General features: G+C 37.8%; 1 protein-coding gene across 5 annotated transcripts in view; it reads right to left on the reverse strand.

The window, feature by feature from the left end:
• tcf12 (transcription factor 12) overlaps positions 1-7,305 on the reverse strand; it is an 81,135-nt gene extending 73,830 nt beyond the window's left edge. Inside the window, exons 1-3 of one of the 5 annotated variants that reach the window (XM_028443191.1) lie at positions 7,094-7,305; positions 5,420-5,508; positions 3,955-4,027 (exon numbers count right to left, since the gene is read on the reverse strand). In XM_028443191.1, coding sequence (XP_028298992.1) covers positions 3,955-4,027; positions 5,420-5,491 — 145 coding nt within the window. In that variant the 5' untranslated portion in view covers positions 5,492-5,508; positions 7,094-7,305. Of the gene's footprint in view, positions 1-3,954; positions 4,028-5,419; positions 5,509-6,701; positions 6,880-7,041 lie in introns of those variants that run through there. The other 4 variants (XM_028443196.1, XM_028443190.1, XM_028443194.1 and 1 more) reach the window with 4 other exon arrangements.
• Positions 7,306-15,518: the final 8,213 nt, after the last annotated feature.

The following is a 15,518-nucleotide window of genomic DNA, read 5'->3' on the forward strand; positions in this document are numbered from 1 at the left end:
TAGACTGGAGGCTGGAGGGATTTAACCACTATAGGCTTTCATTGGTGCAATATATGCATGCATATTATAAATGCACATTTAATCATACCAGAAAATTGCATCTTTTACTAGTCAAAGTTAGCAAGAAGAAAAATGCATGAGATTTCATTTGTACAGATTCCTGAGGAATGCAGCAGCGACACAAGAATTATTATTTTAAAATGTGTTTTATGCCAGGCACATTTATAGGTTGTCGTCATCTACAAAATGTCATAACAAATTGTAATGTTAAATTAAATTAAGTCAAGTCAAATCATTGTCAACAATTACAATCGTTACTTTTATCATTAGCGATTTAAGAATAGCCAACTTTATTCAAAGAACGAAAACAGATGTTGGCAATTGACTTTGAGAAACTTAACCTGCACCTGGATCATATGATGCTCTTGTAACACTTAACACAGTCCAAAAATGACAAATGTTGCCATAATGAAATTTTATTAGGGGTGTCCTGATCTTTTTCACTTTTGATACGATACCGATATGCAGCGCTGAGCATTGGCCGATCCGGATATCAATGCGATGTGATATCAGCATGAATACATACTTTTATGACTCGTTTTTGTAGTGTGGAATGTGAGAAAAGACTTGATCAATTGATGTTACTTAAACAGAGAATAATAGTCAGCAACAGAAGGTATGAGGAAAAACTGACCTATTTATTATTAACCAAAGGGTTACAAACATTTAAACATTAAACATAAGAATATTCTACAATTGAATAAAATACATTTAAAAAAACCCATTAGACGACCCTGAAAAATAACATCAATAATTCCAATCATAACAAAAAACATATATATTCTTAAAGTGTAAACCAACCACTAGTTTAACTAAACATAAGAATATTGAATAAAATAACTAAATAAAAAATAAATTAGAAAAAAAACTCAAAATCAATAAAACCAATAAAAACAAAATAAACTTTTTTTTAAGTGCAAAATTGCAATTCAAGTTGACTTTAGTTGTTTTATACGGTCAGTGTTTGGTTCTGTCAACTGCTGGAGCAGAGTGTGGAATGGACTGCTTATATCAGAGACTTCAGATGCAGGCCGACATAATATGATCAGATTTTTTTTTGCCGACATTGGATTTCCAATATCGGACACCCCTAAACCTTATGTCATTAATAAATGTGAGAAAAGTTTGAGCCTTTGAGTTATCCTTACATTTTTAATAACAAACTATTCAGAAAATTTAGCAAAAAAACACAACTTCATATTTTTCTTCCTTTGCTAACAATTCTAAACATTTCTAGCTTCAACACATTATATTCATACTGAGGTCCCATAAAACTCAAGCCCATCAAATCAAAACAAGTTGATTTCACCGATACATGAACCTTTTATTAGTCTTAAAAAAGCAAACACTTGCAAAACAACTGCACTTATTTACATTAGGGCATTTGGGAAGGATCAGGTTTGCTAAACAGACACACACAATGTTTGACAATGAGAGGCGGGATACGTTTCTTTACCTCCTGCTGATTTATGTTCTGCTTTGGAAGATTAATGTTGTGCTTTGCTCCACTTAACTGTGGATGTATCATGATAATGTCATTCAATTTTGTCGCACGACACAATCTGATAAAGCTTTCAGTTCAGACAAGAAAAAATATAATTCTGCTTTGTGATTGTCATAGTATGTATTTTAAAAAGGTGGTTCTAGTAAAAATTATTTGATATGACTGCCATGGCCTGCTCTAGAAAATCAAAATTACAGAAAAAAACATGAAACATTTTGTAAATTACCAACTAACTCAGTTGTAGATATCTCAGGCCGTTAAAGACAGCAGTCATCTTTAATCTCAAATTGTTGAAAGAACTCTTAATTTTTCCCAAATCTAGCAAATTTTCCTGAAATTATTCCACAAAATGTCCCAAAATTCCCAAAATCAGGTAAAGTTTAGGTTAAGATCCTGCAGGGACTGATATACTCACATACTTTATCCTTTATATATCATTTATACGTGGAAGAGTAAACCAGGGCACATTAATGTTCTACTTTTGCTTTTTTTTGGTCACATACTGTATGAGGTAACTTGAGTGTCCACCAGCACACAAAATGTGAAATAAAACCATCCAGTTGTTGGTTTGTGGTCTGTGTAAGTCTTACAACACAGAGAAAATTGCTCCGTTTCAAATTTTCTACATTTGTGATGTCACAAGTAAAATCGTGAATCAGTGTTGCCAGAATAGATTGACAATTGCCAGCCCAATCACATCTTAGAGCCCGCCCATTACAATAAAAACAGCCCAAACACGAACCACAAATCTGGCAACACTATGTCTGTGACACAATGCGATGCAGCGGTTGGAAAAAAAGAGTGAACTATCACCTTGAATGGACTATTCCTGTAATCTCTACATGAGATGATGACAATAGAGCAACGTAGCAGCTCCAGTAAGTGTTTGAAGTGGCTGAAACAGCTGCTTTTGCCGTTGAAGCTGCTGTTGCTGCACGCCGCATATACTTCATTAAACAGGGGTATTTGACTCACAATCACAATAGCCGCTTAAATATCCATTTGTTTAACTGTAATGTGCAGTTTTCTGGCTGAAAACAACAACAAGAGTGTGTGAATAGCAAAAGAAAGTTGCTAGTGATCAACTGTTGTGTGGAGTCCGTGTTTATAGACACGCCCACTCAAACAGCCCGGTTATAGAATTGGTCAGAAAGTGACTTTTCAGAGGCTAAAATTCCAGAAAACAGGCGGGTTTGGGAAAATAAACCTTAAATACTATGTTGTTGGGGTTCTTAGAACAAATGGAGATGGGTTAAAAATAGTATCTGTCCCCTTTAACAAAAATAAGGTAGGATAATTAATACTGAAATATACCAGCACGCTCAAACTCAATGGAAATGGAAGAAATCTGTACTAAATGCAGCTAAACCATATGTATGTATAACTGATCTAAAAGGAAGGGGCAGAAAAAACGTTTTGTCATAACATTGTAGGGAAACACTAAATTTGGTTTACTAAAGAGACACACAACCACACACACACACACCCTCCTCCCTTGAATGAGTAGGTCGGCCTCACAGTTCATGTGTGACAGCTCTGCTCTTGTCTTGCTGTCGTTTTTTACTCAATGTGTGTCTTTGGTTTCACAGATAACCGACTACAACGAGGCTTTGTGGATTCACACAAGATGTGCTTTCACAAAACATAATGCACGATTGTTGACCTTCTCTCGAGACACATCAGACAATAGGTGTCCTTCGGATTAATGTCCTGTAACATTTATAGCTGTAGGAAATGATCCAGAGGCATGGAGTCCAAATACTAACTTGTTATCACAAGCAAACTAAACACAAAGTGGGTGCATCACTTGAGATGGTTGGATTTTAAGAACACAGCAGCTGTTTTTGGTGTTCAGTGGTTATTTAAGGTAAAAAGGTTTATGTATAAACAATTGATTTTGTTTTCATTCAAAGGGAATAACAGAACATATCAAGGAGCAAATCTTGATAAATGTTTTTGTGTACATATAATCTAACATTAAACATCAATCCCAAACACTTTAAAACATGACGGACTCGTGCGCGCACACAATAGAAGGTTGATTACGACCAAAAACACTTCTATGTACACATTTCTGAAGCCTAAAGTGTGTTCCATTCTACACTCTTATAAAAGTACTGCATTGCAATTCCTATTGGACAGCTCATGTTTCAAGCACCAGATGTGAAAAGCGCACATACAGCCGTCTCACACACATGCGCACACAGTTTGCAGCGTGCATGAGTGAGAGAACGAGAGAGAGAGGAAGCGTGCCTGAAAACTAAGGCTTCAGCTTTCATTTATAAATATGTAGCAACATACTTTCTACAAAAGTCAGAAGTTTCTAATCACCTGACTTTAATCTGAGACAACATATGAAGAAATTTAGATTCAGAGGAACTGGGTCCTACCTGGAGCACTGAACTGACTGCTCCCAAGCGTAGTGGGCTTATTTTTTCCTCCGCTTACAGGTGGAGAGAACATCTAAAAAAATTAAAAAAAGTGCATATCTCAAAAAAAAGCATAGACTCATGTGCATGACAACACAACAAATACACATTGTTATTGTTGTGATATATTGACTTGAATAAATAAAAACAACTCATTAAACTGAATCCGTGTACCCTTCGTTCTTTGGTTATTCCATTTTAAAACCAAATCAAAATAAAAGATAAATAGTGTGGTTATTTTGTTTTACTGCTTTAAAAACAAAACAGAAATATAGAAAAACCAAAAACCAGAGAAGCAGCGTTTTTCTGTTTTTTTTTTTTAACTTGTTCTGTTTGTGTGACGAGGAAATTAGAGTGAGAGCTGAAGTCCGCTACACCTGGTTTCCCTCCACAGGACCTGAACCAGGTCTCCACACACAATAGGACTGTTTAGGATTTACTTCAGCAGTTTTCTGGTCCTGCTCCTGTTTTCATTCAGTCTGTGGATGTTTTTGTTTCGTGGTGTTACGGTCCAAATAGTATCCAAATAAACTGGTGACTGACTATCAACTGTGAGGCTGGTGTGAGGAACAATAGATGTTAAAACTTCTACGATTTGACACTTTTTCAAAAACAATTACAGCTTTTTTGAGGGCAGTAAATAAATGTTTTTGCATGTGATAGATACCACTAACAGCAGCCGTCAACACACACGGAAGTTGATCACAAGAAACAAGGAGTATCAGTAGAGTCATTACACCACCTCTGGTTCCACATATCATGTGCATGTTTTACGTAACATCCATTTTTTGGTTTTGGTATTAATAACGTTTCAATTCACCAGTAATGTGACTTATGCGTTGCTTCTTTTTATGTCCAAACTGGGAGCAAAAAAGTCCGCGCAGTCACCAGATTATCTGGATACTATTTGGACCGTAACGCTGTTCGGTAAAGTTGGCGGATATTCACAAATTCGGACTTCCAGCATCAGTAACTCTTTAACAAAACGTCATCGAAACACAAATTACGCCTCTGCCATCAGTGTGAGGTAGAAAACATGATAAACGATCATTTTATCAAACGCAGCCGAGTAAAAGTCCATCTGTCGGTCATTCTGCGTGGTCAGTGAGATTAAAACATAAAGGTCTCGTCCTAGTTTCCCTGTAAATATCCAAATATCACACAAACAGAACCAGATTTAATTTTAAAACAGCAAAACGTTGCTTGTTTGGTTTTTTATTTTCCTGTTTCTGGTATTAAATTAATAAAACAAAAACGTTTTTTCTAATTTTTTAATTTGGTTTTAAAACGGAATAACCAAAGAACGAAGGGTACACGGATTCAATTGTCTAAGTATCTGTGTGCCTACAAGGACCTCAGCCATTTGGGATCTCAGAGCTGAAAGGGACAGCAGTCACAGGAGAGTAATATGACAATGTCGTCTTACCGCACTAAAATCCAGTAGATCATTTAACTCCTTGTCTGTTCCAAGAGCGGCAATCCGCTGTTGGGGATTCATCCTGGTAATCTAGAAAGCTAGGAAAAAAAACTGTCAATTATTAGCCATAGAGCATGGACAATAAATATTATAGTAAATATTGGCAATCTTTAATTTCATCTGTAATTGGTTGGTGTTGTTTTTTTTTTTTTGCATTTTTTAATAAATCAAACAACATTTTAGGAGTTAAAGGTGAGCAATATTTTCTACCGTAACATAAACCATTACAACCAGATACTCAGTGAAAAGTCTGCCAAGGGCTGATGAACACCAGTTGAATCACAACACCAGTGGCAATCCAATAGTAGGAATATTTCTCCTCTTTCTCACTTTTAAATGAAGATTTTATCGCAGGTTATTTTGGGGCTTCTGCTGTCTTATTATCAAGTCTTTACCTCATTTCTGTACATTCCTATTGTTTTCCCTTGGTTGGCTTTGTTTGTGAACATGTGTGGTAAATGTACATGGTTGTGCTGTGAGCAACGTTTTTACTGCTATTCAAAGAATAGCTATGTTAGGGGAAGGGAAATAAAACTTTTTTTAAACTCCCAAAGGACCCATGTAGCCATAAGCCTGAGCAGCCTTGTAGTTAGAGACTCCTGGGAGAAATATCACCAATTTAACAACAGCAAAAAATGAGTAAACACATAATATTGTGTCAATGCAGGCACATTGTTGCTGAATAGATGGTACACAAACGTGGACCTATTGTGAGTCGGTGGCTGGGTCGGTGGAAGCTTAAAACAGACGTTAAAGCATAGATTAGTGTTCTGCGTCAGTTGGTGACCATATCAACTGATGACCGACAGTCTTCTTGACTACGCTGCGCGTTTTAGCGGACGTGTAAAAACTGAAAGTAAAACACGTAGTTATAATCAAAAACCGCCTTTTTTTATCTTAACCATTTAGACTCCGTGACTGTGTATGACAGCAGTCCTTTAAAAACAAGTGTGCTGTAAAAAGCCTTAGCGTCTCTTACCCTGTCGAAGCGAGCTGATATAAAACCCTGACAGATTATTATTATTAATAATATTAATAATATTTTTATTAATAATAATAAATGATCTACCTAACTTAACATATACAGTGAGACTATCCAACATAGGTCTAAACAACTAGCTTATTAAAAAAAAAAAAAAAAAAAAAAAAACGGAAGTCGGTCACCAGATGTAACTATTCCCGTTTCAGTCGTAACACTGCAGCATCTCGTCGGTGCATTAACAGCGTGTACCTGCCTCCGCTCCGTCAGACAATGGTCAGCAGTGGGACTGCGCTGTGGTTGTCAGTGGTTTTTGAGGCTGGAGGTTCATCTTTAGCAGAAGGATTTATATATTCTCTGAGCCAGCTGGCTGAAAAACGAGCTCCTGTGAAGGATATAGAGCGGCTAGCAGCGCTGCAGCGGACCGACTTCACAGCCCCGGAGGAACGTGCGTTTACAGCGAATCACAGATTAAACAATAGCATGTTAAAAAAAAAAAAAAAACGGCGAGCGCTGAGCAGGATATTATTGCAGATGACATTAAAGAATGTAAAACTCCATGACACAAAACATAATAATGGTCTCAACTCACAACTTCTTTCATGGGTCCGAAAGCTCCTGGAAAAGTCCCCCAGATCATTTACCTGTTTTCCGAATAAAATCCCGACTAGGGTGATCTGGAGAATAGATGCTTTGTGGCCACACGCCTCCAAACAGCGAAACGTGGGATAAAACAGCAGCGAGATATGAATATATCCTCTATATATATCAGAAACCAGTTTCCCTTAGGCAGACATTTTTGCTTAGAGAGAGCCTAAGCACCACGATGACAGTGGGGGTTGTATCCCTCCGCCGCGCTCAGTGACATGAAGGTCCCACACAACGGGAGATGCTGAGGAGTCAATCAGCTGCTTCACCTGGGCTGCAGCGCACACACACACGCACACACACGCACGCACACACCTAATGCACTACTATCCAGGGTTGGGGGTCAATTGTGATTGTAATTGCGTAATTGATAATTCATTACATCTATTGCGTAATTGTAATTATAATTGTATTTTTTTTTTTTACCTGTTGCTGTCAAAATCGTAATTAAATTGTAATTGAGTTTAGATAATTTACTTTGTAATTGTAATTGCCATGAAAATTCAATCAAAAATTGCCAATTATAATTTATCACAAAACTGGGGAACCATGTTACAGTTCTAAGTACAGTTCTACACCTATGGAGTTAGCAATTATTAAAATAGGTTTCATATCAAGCTTTTCCACATTTTACAATTAGGATATATATATATATATATATATATATATATATATATATATATATATATATATATATATATATATTGATATGATTTATTTATTGGGGTTTTTTTATTATTATTATTATTTTTAAATTAGGTTTTTTATTTCAGGCTCAGTAATTGGGATTAATTGTATTTGACTTTTTGAGGATAAAAATAATTGAATTTGAATTGTAATTGTAATTGTAAAAAATGCTGGTCACTGTATTTGTAATTGAATTGTAATCATGATTGTAACTGAAAAATGTAATCAACCCCAACCCTACTACTATCTGCTCTCCACCCGGGCTGCACCATCACTCAGGCGACGTACTGTACATCTGCAGCTCACACAAAACATCGTCGGGACCGAAACCGTGCATTAATATCAGCAAAACTGATGAAAAACTAGGGGTGGGCCGATACATAAAGCTCAGAGGACTGGACAATATACAGTACAATACTGGGCTCACAATAATGATACAAGATGATATTTTTTGTAAGGGGAAAAAAAATGTAGTTTAAAAATGTGCTTTTCTTTGACTACCTCTGGGCATACTTACATATACTCCGGTACCGTATGATCTTTTTAATTCAGAATATATATGTATAGAATGCAAAAACACAGACTAATAATTCCTGGTAGCCTAAAATTAAAAAAAAAATCCTATCTGTGCATGAACTTTGCATAACAAGTTTTTTAAATCATTAAACTAAAACAGTCTAAACAGCCAGATTTAAGATATGGACATGTTATTCTTTTTCTTTTTGTTAGTGGTTAGGGAAGCAGGCTTATAATCAGAGGGTTACTGGTTCGAATCTCACCTGGGCCACCAAGTCCCTTTACCCAACTGCTCCCCAGGCACCTCTAACTGGCAGTCCACTGCTACCCCTCAGAGGGAAATGGGTAAAATGCAGAGAAATAATTTCACTACAGTGAATAATATAGTATGTTGTCATAATACCATTATTATTATTTAACAATATTAGCATGTCTTCATTTTCTGGCAGCAATATGAGACATCTGGGTATTGACTATGTCTACTGCAGGGAAAAAACACATTACTTTAACGCTTTACTTTGAATAGATGTAGAAGGAATTGAAAATTATGCATAAAAATATTAAATAATGCATTCGTTCATATCCCTGGGTAGGATGGCAGTCTGATCTAAGGCTAACACACTTTAATTAAAAAAAAAAAAAATGTATATTTTTTACCTCCTGACCCGAGAAACCCTTAATAATCAAAATAATAAACACCCTAACAAACATATACAGTGAAGAGATCATCTGCTTTTGGCAAGTAAAATGTACGTTTTTGGAGGGGAGACCCTTTCTTTTTGTTTGGTTGGTTTTTGGTTTTGTTTTGTTTTGTTTTTGAGAGTCGATAAAGCTTTCATACAGAGCTTTAACACTGTCGTTTAAATTAAAAGTAAATGGATCATAAACGACTAAACGTAACTGTGTTAATGTCTGTGCATTTTGGGTTATTCTTAATTCTCTACTCTGAAGATTATCAACAAACCTTGACACGCTCATTGTCTCTATTTAATGTTTTACAGTGTTTCACGTGTAGGTCATAGTAAATCACATCAGGTGTTTGGGGTTATTTTGAATAAATACAGTTAAAGAAAATACTGTATAGGCTACTTCAAAGGGTTTTCAATGTTGTTTAGCATCTTTAGCATTAGCTAAAGTTACCTCAACCAAGGAGGTAATGTCTTCACCTGCATTTATTCATTTATAGTTTGTTTGTCTTTTAGCAGGATTACATCAAAAGTACTTCATGGATTTTGACAAGATTTCAACAAAAGATAGACCTTACGCCATGAAAGATTCCATTACATTTTGGAGGGGATCATGATCAATATACTGATTCTGGATCAGTTTCCAAAAAAAAAAAATCTCTTTTCTTAATTAACCAATCATTATAAAAATTTGACTTAACTATGTCGAGTTATTTCCTCAATTACACCACCAAATATTTTCATCCCGATCCGGATGAAATTATTTGGTAGGGGTAAGTTTTGTTTTTGGTTTACAATGCATATTCTGTATTTGTCAAACAGTTCTTTGGAAGGGAAGTATAACATGTTTAGATTGAGTAAAAAACAGTGAATGTTATGTGTAAACAAACCAAAAGCAGTAGTTTTGTGCTAAGAAAATGTGCACAAATAATTCTTCTTCAACCTGTATTTCTACACCTCGCATCTTGACCTTTCCACCTGTCTCGCTCTCACTGAGACGCACGTATTCTGTTTCTGACTTTTCATTCCAACCTTTACCTTTCCAGTTCTCCTCCGTCTGCTTTTTCCTCTCACCACAGATGTGACCTGCAAACATTACATTCAAAGTATCCATCAGCATTGCATGTGAGAGGCTCAGTGCTGATCCCTGATGTAGTCCTACACACACTCTGAACCCAGCCGTCACTCTGACACACCTCACCACTGCCTCACTGTTCTGACTAAATGTCACGCACCACCTCTGCATATGTCTATCCCACCTCTGATTTTTTTTTTTGTTTTGTTTTATTAACACAGTCCCTCTCCTAGCAGCCTGTCATATACTGTATGTCTACTTTCATAGTGACCTCTATACTTTACTGTTATTGTTCTTTCCCATTCATACTGCCTTTCTGCCATCTGTGCCACCGTAGTGCCATTTTCCTTATTTATTAGCTCATAAAACTCCTTGCAGCTACTTCAGTTTTTAAAATAAACTTTACATCTTTTACAGCTCTAAATAGTAAGAGTGTGTTGTACTAAAATACATTCATTTGACGACAATGTACGGTAAGCCTTCACAGTAATCTTTCATCCATCTGCATATAAACTGTGTCATTTCTTATTCACAGACTTTTCACTCTTAAGGCTTTTCTGTTCTGTTTTACTTTGCAAAAAAATGTTCAAAACCCCATCTTACAGAAGACCACACACCTCTCTATCTGCTGCAACACCTGCCTGAAGTCCTGCTCTTACAACTACTTTCAGTGTCTGCGATCGTTTTCCTCTCTTTACCTTCTTGGGTTATTGTCGAGACCATCCTCAATTCTTGCAAGCTTACCAAGGTTACAATCTTTTATGTATGGCACAACTTTCGCTTTCTTTCAAGTTACATCTTCTGTACAGCAATTTCATTCACTCTTTAGTCAGTCAACTTTTCCCTCTTTTCTGGGGTTTGGACGTATTTCCATTAGGAGAAATAAGCTGTTAGTTCTGTGGGAGCTGTATATATTTGTTGTCATCTTGACCACATAGATAAAATTTTGTTTTACCTTTGTAAGACGTGGGGAAAAAAATCACATATAAAATCTACAAAAGACACTAGTGCACATTTAGGCTATAAGACAAACACAAGTACACAAATATGCAAAACAATAATAATAATTGCTAATACTCTAATGGTAGATTTTTTTAATGAGTAGTTTTATCTTTTATTTTTCATTCCTTCAATAATAAAAAAAAAAGGTGTGGCTTTGTTTCCAAAAGAGTTTCCTGCATTGTGTGCACATAACAAAAATCACATTAAAATGAATCAGATACATTTGTGGGAACACCTGTTTTATTAGAAAAGATGGTTCTCTGAAATAAATGAATCTGTTGGTAATTGCTAAGGTTCTAAACCAAGATCGTGGTACAAGCGGCCGAAATGAGCTTCCTCTGTAGGGTGACTGGGCTCTCCCTTAGAGATAAGAAGCTCAGTCATCCGAGAGGGGCTCAGAGTAGAGCTGCTGATCCTCAGTGTTGAGAAGAAGTTGCTCAGGCACCTGATTAGGATTCCTCTGATCCGCCCCCTGGTGAGGTATTCAGGGTACGTCCCACTGGAAGGCGACTCTGAAGAAGACCCGACGGATCCTGAAATGGTTAAAACGCTCTAGGATTCATTTGCTCAGACAGCCCGCCTCATTTATGTGGTGTTTTTGTCGGTCTCGGAGCATTTCCACTCGAAGCATAGAGCGATTAGGAGCACCGTGAACACGTGAAACTCAGGAAGTATCGCGATTGCGTAGAGCGCACTGGATTGAGGGAGAGCTTGCGACAGCACAAAACAGGGCTTAAAAACCACCAAAAGCACAGCAAGATGTTGCTGCTTCACTGTCGAATGTTGTGGAAGAACAAACGGAGAAGTCTGTGTGCACTCTTATGCTGAGTTCACATCGGATGCTTTTCAGGCGTCAAAATCACGCCGAACGCCCCTAGTTGGACGCTTATGCTCATTGAATCGGACGCTTGTCGCTGAGGGTCAAAGACGCACAGTGACAAGCGTCCAAACAAGTTGGAAAGAGACCGTGGTGAAAAGCTTAAATAACTTACCCAAGACACCGACCTCCTCACTAATCCTCCTCCAAGCAAGGTCCTTTCTATTCCTGTCTCCATAGCAATAGTCCGCTGGGTTATACAGCTCGGAGTGAGCACAGCATAGTTGTGTTGGCTTCCTGTTGTCATCCGGGTCCTACAGTCCTGTCACAAACTGCGTCACTACGTCACAATGTCACTACGTCACAATGTCACTACGTCACAATGTCACTACGTCACAATGTCACTACGTTACTGTTGGAGAAAGCTCCTTATTGTTCGACGCGCCAGTATTCCAGCCAAAAGCGCAACAATCCCAACTCTGGCGTCGGCCACGTTGGAGCTGTGTTCACCGCGCAAAAAGCTTCAAAACGTGCCGCACAGGAGGCACGGGAGACGCTGCGGGATCCCTCGACGCTCCTAGAAGCGTGTCCACCATATATTGTGTATGTAAACCTGACGCTTTTGGTGTGAACGTGCCATTAAGCGCTCGCTTTGACCCATTGTTAAGATTCTCTTCTTCGGGTTTCTGTTTTTCTGACTAGAGAAGTCTCTACTCAAGTAACGGCGTCCTCGAGCGATTAGCTCATGCAACTGCACCAGAGGCTATTTGGAGCAGATCAAAAGTTATACTCTGAACGCAAACCAAGGTGATAAAATTATCACCCGTCCTGCCTCTGCCCGTTCGGATCGAGTCTTGGACTAAACTAAAATGAATACACCCTATGTCTCTCGGCTGGCGTGGAAACGCCTCGTAAACCTCCCGTAAGAGCTGGACGAAGTGGCCAGGGAGATGGAAGTCTGGGCCTCGCTGCTAAGGATGCTGCCCTCGCAACCCGACCAGAAAATGGATAGATGGATATGGAATAAACCTGTCTTTATAAATTGGATTATATCTTTAAATCAGTTTATCTTCTGAAACTCGAACGTTTTAAAAACAAAAAAAGAGAAATCATGTCATTATCATCTTAAAAACAACAAATAGAAAGTTTAATGCGAATGTTGTGCCTCACTTTGTTGAGTTGGCGTTAGCACTGCGCTAAAAGGTGGCGGTGGACACTACAATCACGTTGCACATTTAATCAGAAGGACCAAAACACGGTAATAAACCCTTTAATAACAGCAGGACACGTGCTCAGTTCACCACTTACAGAGGGACTAGTTTTTCTTCCGCGCTGCGGGAGTCAGTCGGGTTGATGCTCACCATCGGCGTAAAGAAGGACTTTATTTAACCCACCACGTCTGTTTATTTACTGATGTTTCAGTGTCTGCATATTTGTATTTCAGCCTCTTTCAAATCACTCATTCACAAGCCCCTCACAGTTCACTGACTGTCATCGAACCATAGTATTTAAACTCAAATGACTGGATGAATGATTAAAGTTTTAATGTTGTTGCAGATGTATTATGTTTTTATCAATATTAGATTGCAGTGTAGAGTAGGCCTGCAATTGGTCATTTAAAAAAAAAAAAAAAAAAAAAAAAAGGTTCAGCAGGAGGGCAGCACGGTGCTTTGAAAGCTCTGCCTGTGTGTGCAGTTTGCATGTGCTCTCCATAAAGTTCTCTCAAAGTCCTGCTGATTACTTTAACGGTCTAATAAATATTTTCAAAATGTGAGCCTCTAAATGGCAGAAGAAGTTAAAAAAAAAAGTGTGAACATTTTTCTGTCTCCATCAGCAGATCCTACAGGATAAAACAGGTACAGAATATGAATGAATGGATTAATTAATGCATTAATTAATTAATTGATGCAATTCCCAGCTCATTCAAGTTACTTGGTCTGTAGAAATGAGACAGCCATTAATCTTTATGGTGCATACATACCCCAGTGCAATGATAAAAGCAACACTATAAATGAATAAATAAATAAATAAATAAATAAATAAATAAATAAATAAATAAATAAATAAATAAATAAATAAATAGTGGTTAGCACCTCCGCCTCACAGCACGAAGGTTCTGGGTTCAAGCCCTGGGTCCTTCTGTGTGGAGTTTGCATGTTCTCCCCGTGCTGCGTGGGTTTACTCCGGCTTCCTCCCACAATCCAAAAACATGACTGTAAGGTTGATTGGAGTCTCTAAATTGCCCATAGGAGTGAATTAGAGTGAGTGGTTGTCTGTGTTGCCCTGCGATGGACTGGCGCCCTGTCCAGGGTGTACCCCCGCCCAGCGCCCAATTTAGAGCCGGAGATTGGCACCAGCAGACCCCTGCGACCCTGACAAACAGGAATAAGTGGGTGTGAAAATGGATAAATAAATAAATCAGAGTAAGAGTTGACATGTGATTTATGAAAAGCCTGATGTTTGGGGGTCACTGAAGTCATGATTCATCCAGATTATTTCCTGAAGCAAGAATATAGTCTCCAAAGGTTTTTAGTCATCCAGGTCATGAATATTACAGTAAAACTTTACTTGGTTTACGTGGAAGTTTCTGAAAAGTAATGAGTAAGCCAGCATGCTTCTTCAACTTTTAGGAAATTGGGATCAGCAATCTGCATCTTTTCTTATTCAAACCTTTCCCTATGACACTTAAACTAAGTTTAAGGGATTTCAAGGTTCTGCTCCTGTCCAGGAGAACCTTTTCTTAGGCTACAAGTCCCTCACATAGAGCCCAGTCAGAGCTCCTTCATCTTGTGTGTTGCTCTACTCAAATGCTGGAATACAAGGAGTTGGAAAAAAACTGTACATTGATGTGCAGTATGTTCAAGTCATGCTTTTCTATAATAAACTGCTTTATTCTTTCTCACTGCATTGGTCCTATTAACCTACCTAGGAAACAATAATAATTCCAGACTGCCACCTGTTGGACAAGGGCAGATCATCAAAACAGCAGCAGATTTTTCTGATTTTCCTCATCAAATATCATTCAGATGAGCAGATGCAAGTAGTTACATTTGGATCCTGCACGACATCTCCAGAGTAATGACTTAAACTTACAATGCTGTTGGACAACGACAGACATGGAAAGCACCTCCTAAAATTTCAATCAGAAGGAATGTGTGGGTGTGGATTGAGGGAGGGTGTGATGTGAAAAAGGAAGGGCTATAATTGTTTAAAATGTTGGATCTGTGCCGTAAAAACAATGAGGAAGTATGTTATTTTAATTGACAAAACCTTTATGTTAGCTAAGTTTGTTATTCTTGCCGTGTAAAATAAGAATGAAAGGCATGTTGCCTTCGTTAAAGGCGTGTTTGTATTTTGCTCTTTTCACAAACACTCTCCAGGAGGTAAGGATGTTCTCCTGAAATGCACTGACAGAATTCATTCAAAAACAGCAACTTTTAAGTTTTAAAAGAAATTCAACTAATTTAAATGATTTAGCAAACCTGGAGACCTGTTCATTGTTTAATGTTTACTGAATCATCCCAATTATACTCCAGCTCCTTGAGACTCTAAACAAATAAAGATAGCTAGATGAGTGGATGGATGGATGGATATTTGACTCTACTTCTCATTTCGCCTCACAGATTGTTTTGCTTTTT

This window comes from Gouania willdenowi, chromosome 3 (assembly GCF_900634775.1).
Source record: "Gouania willdenowi chromosome 3, fGouWil2.1, whole genome shotgun sequence".
Taxonomy (NCBI): Eukaryota; Metazoa; Chordata; class Actinopteri; order Blenniiformes; family Gobiesocidae; genus Gouania; species Gouania willdenowi.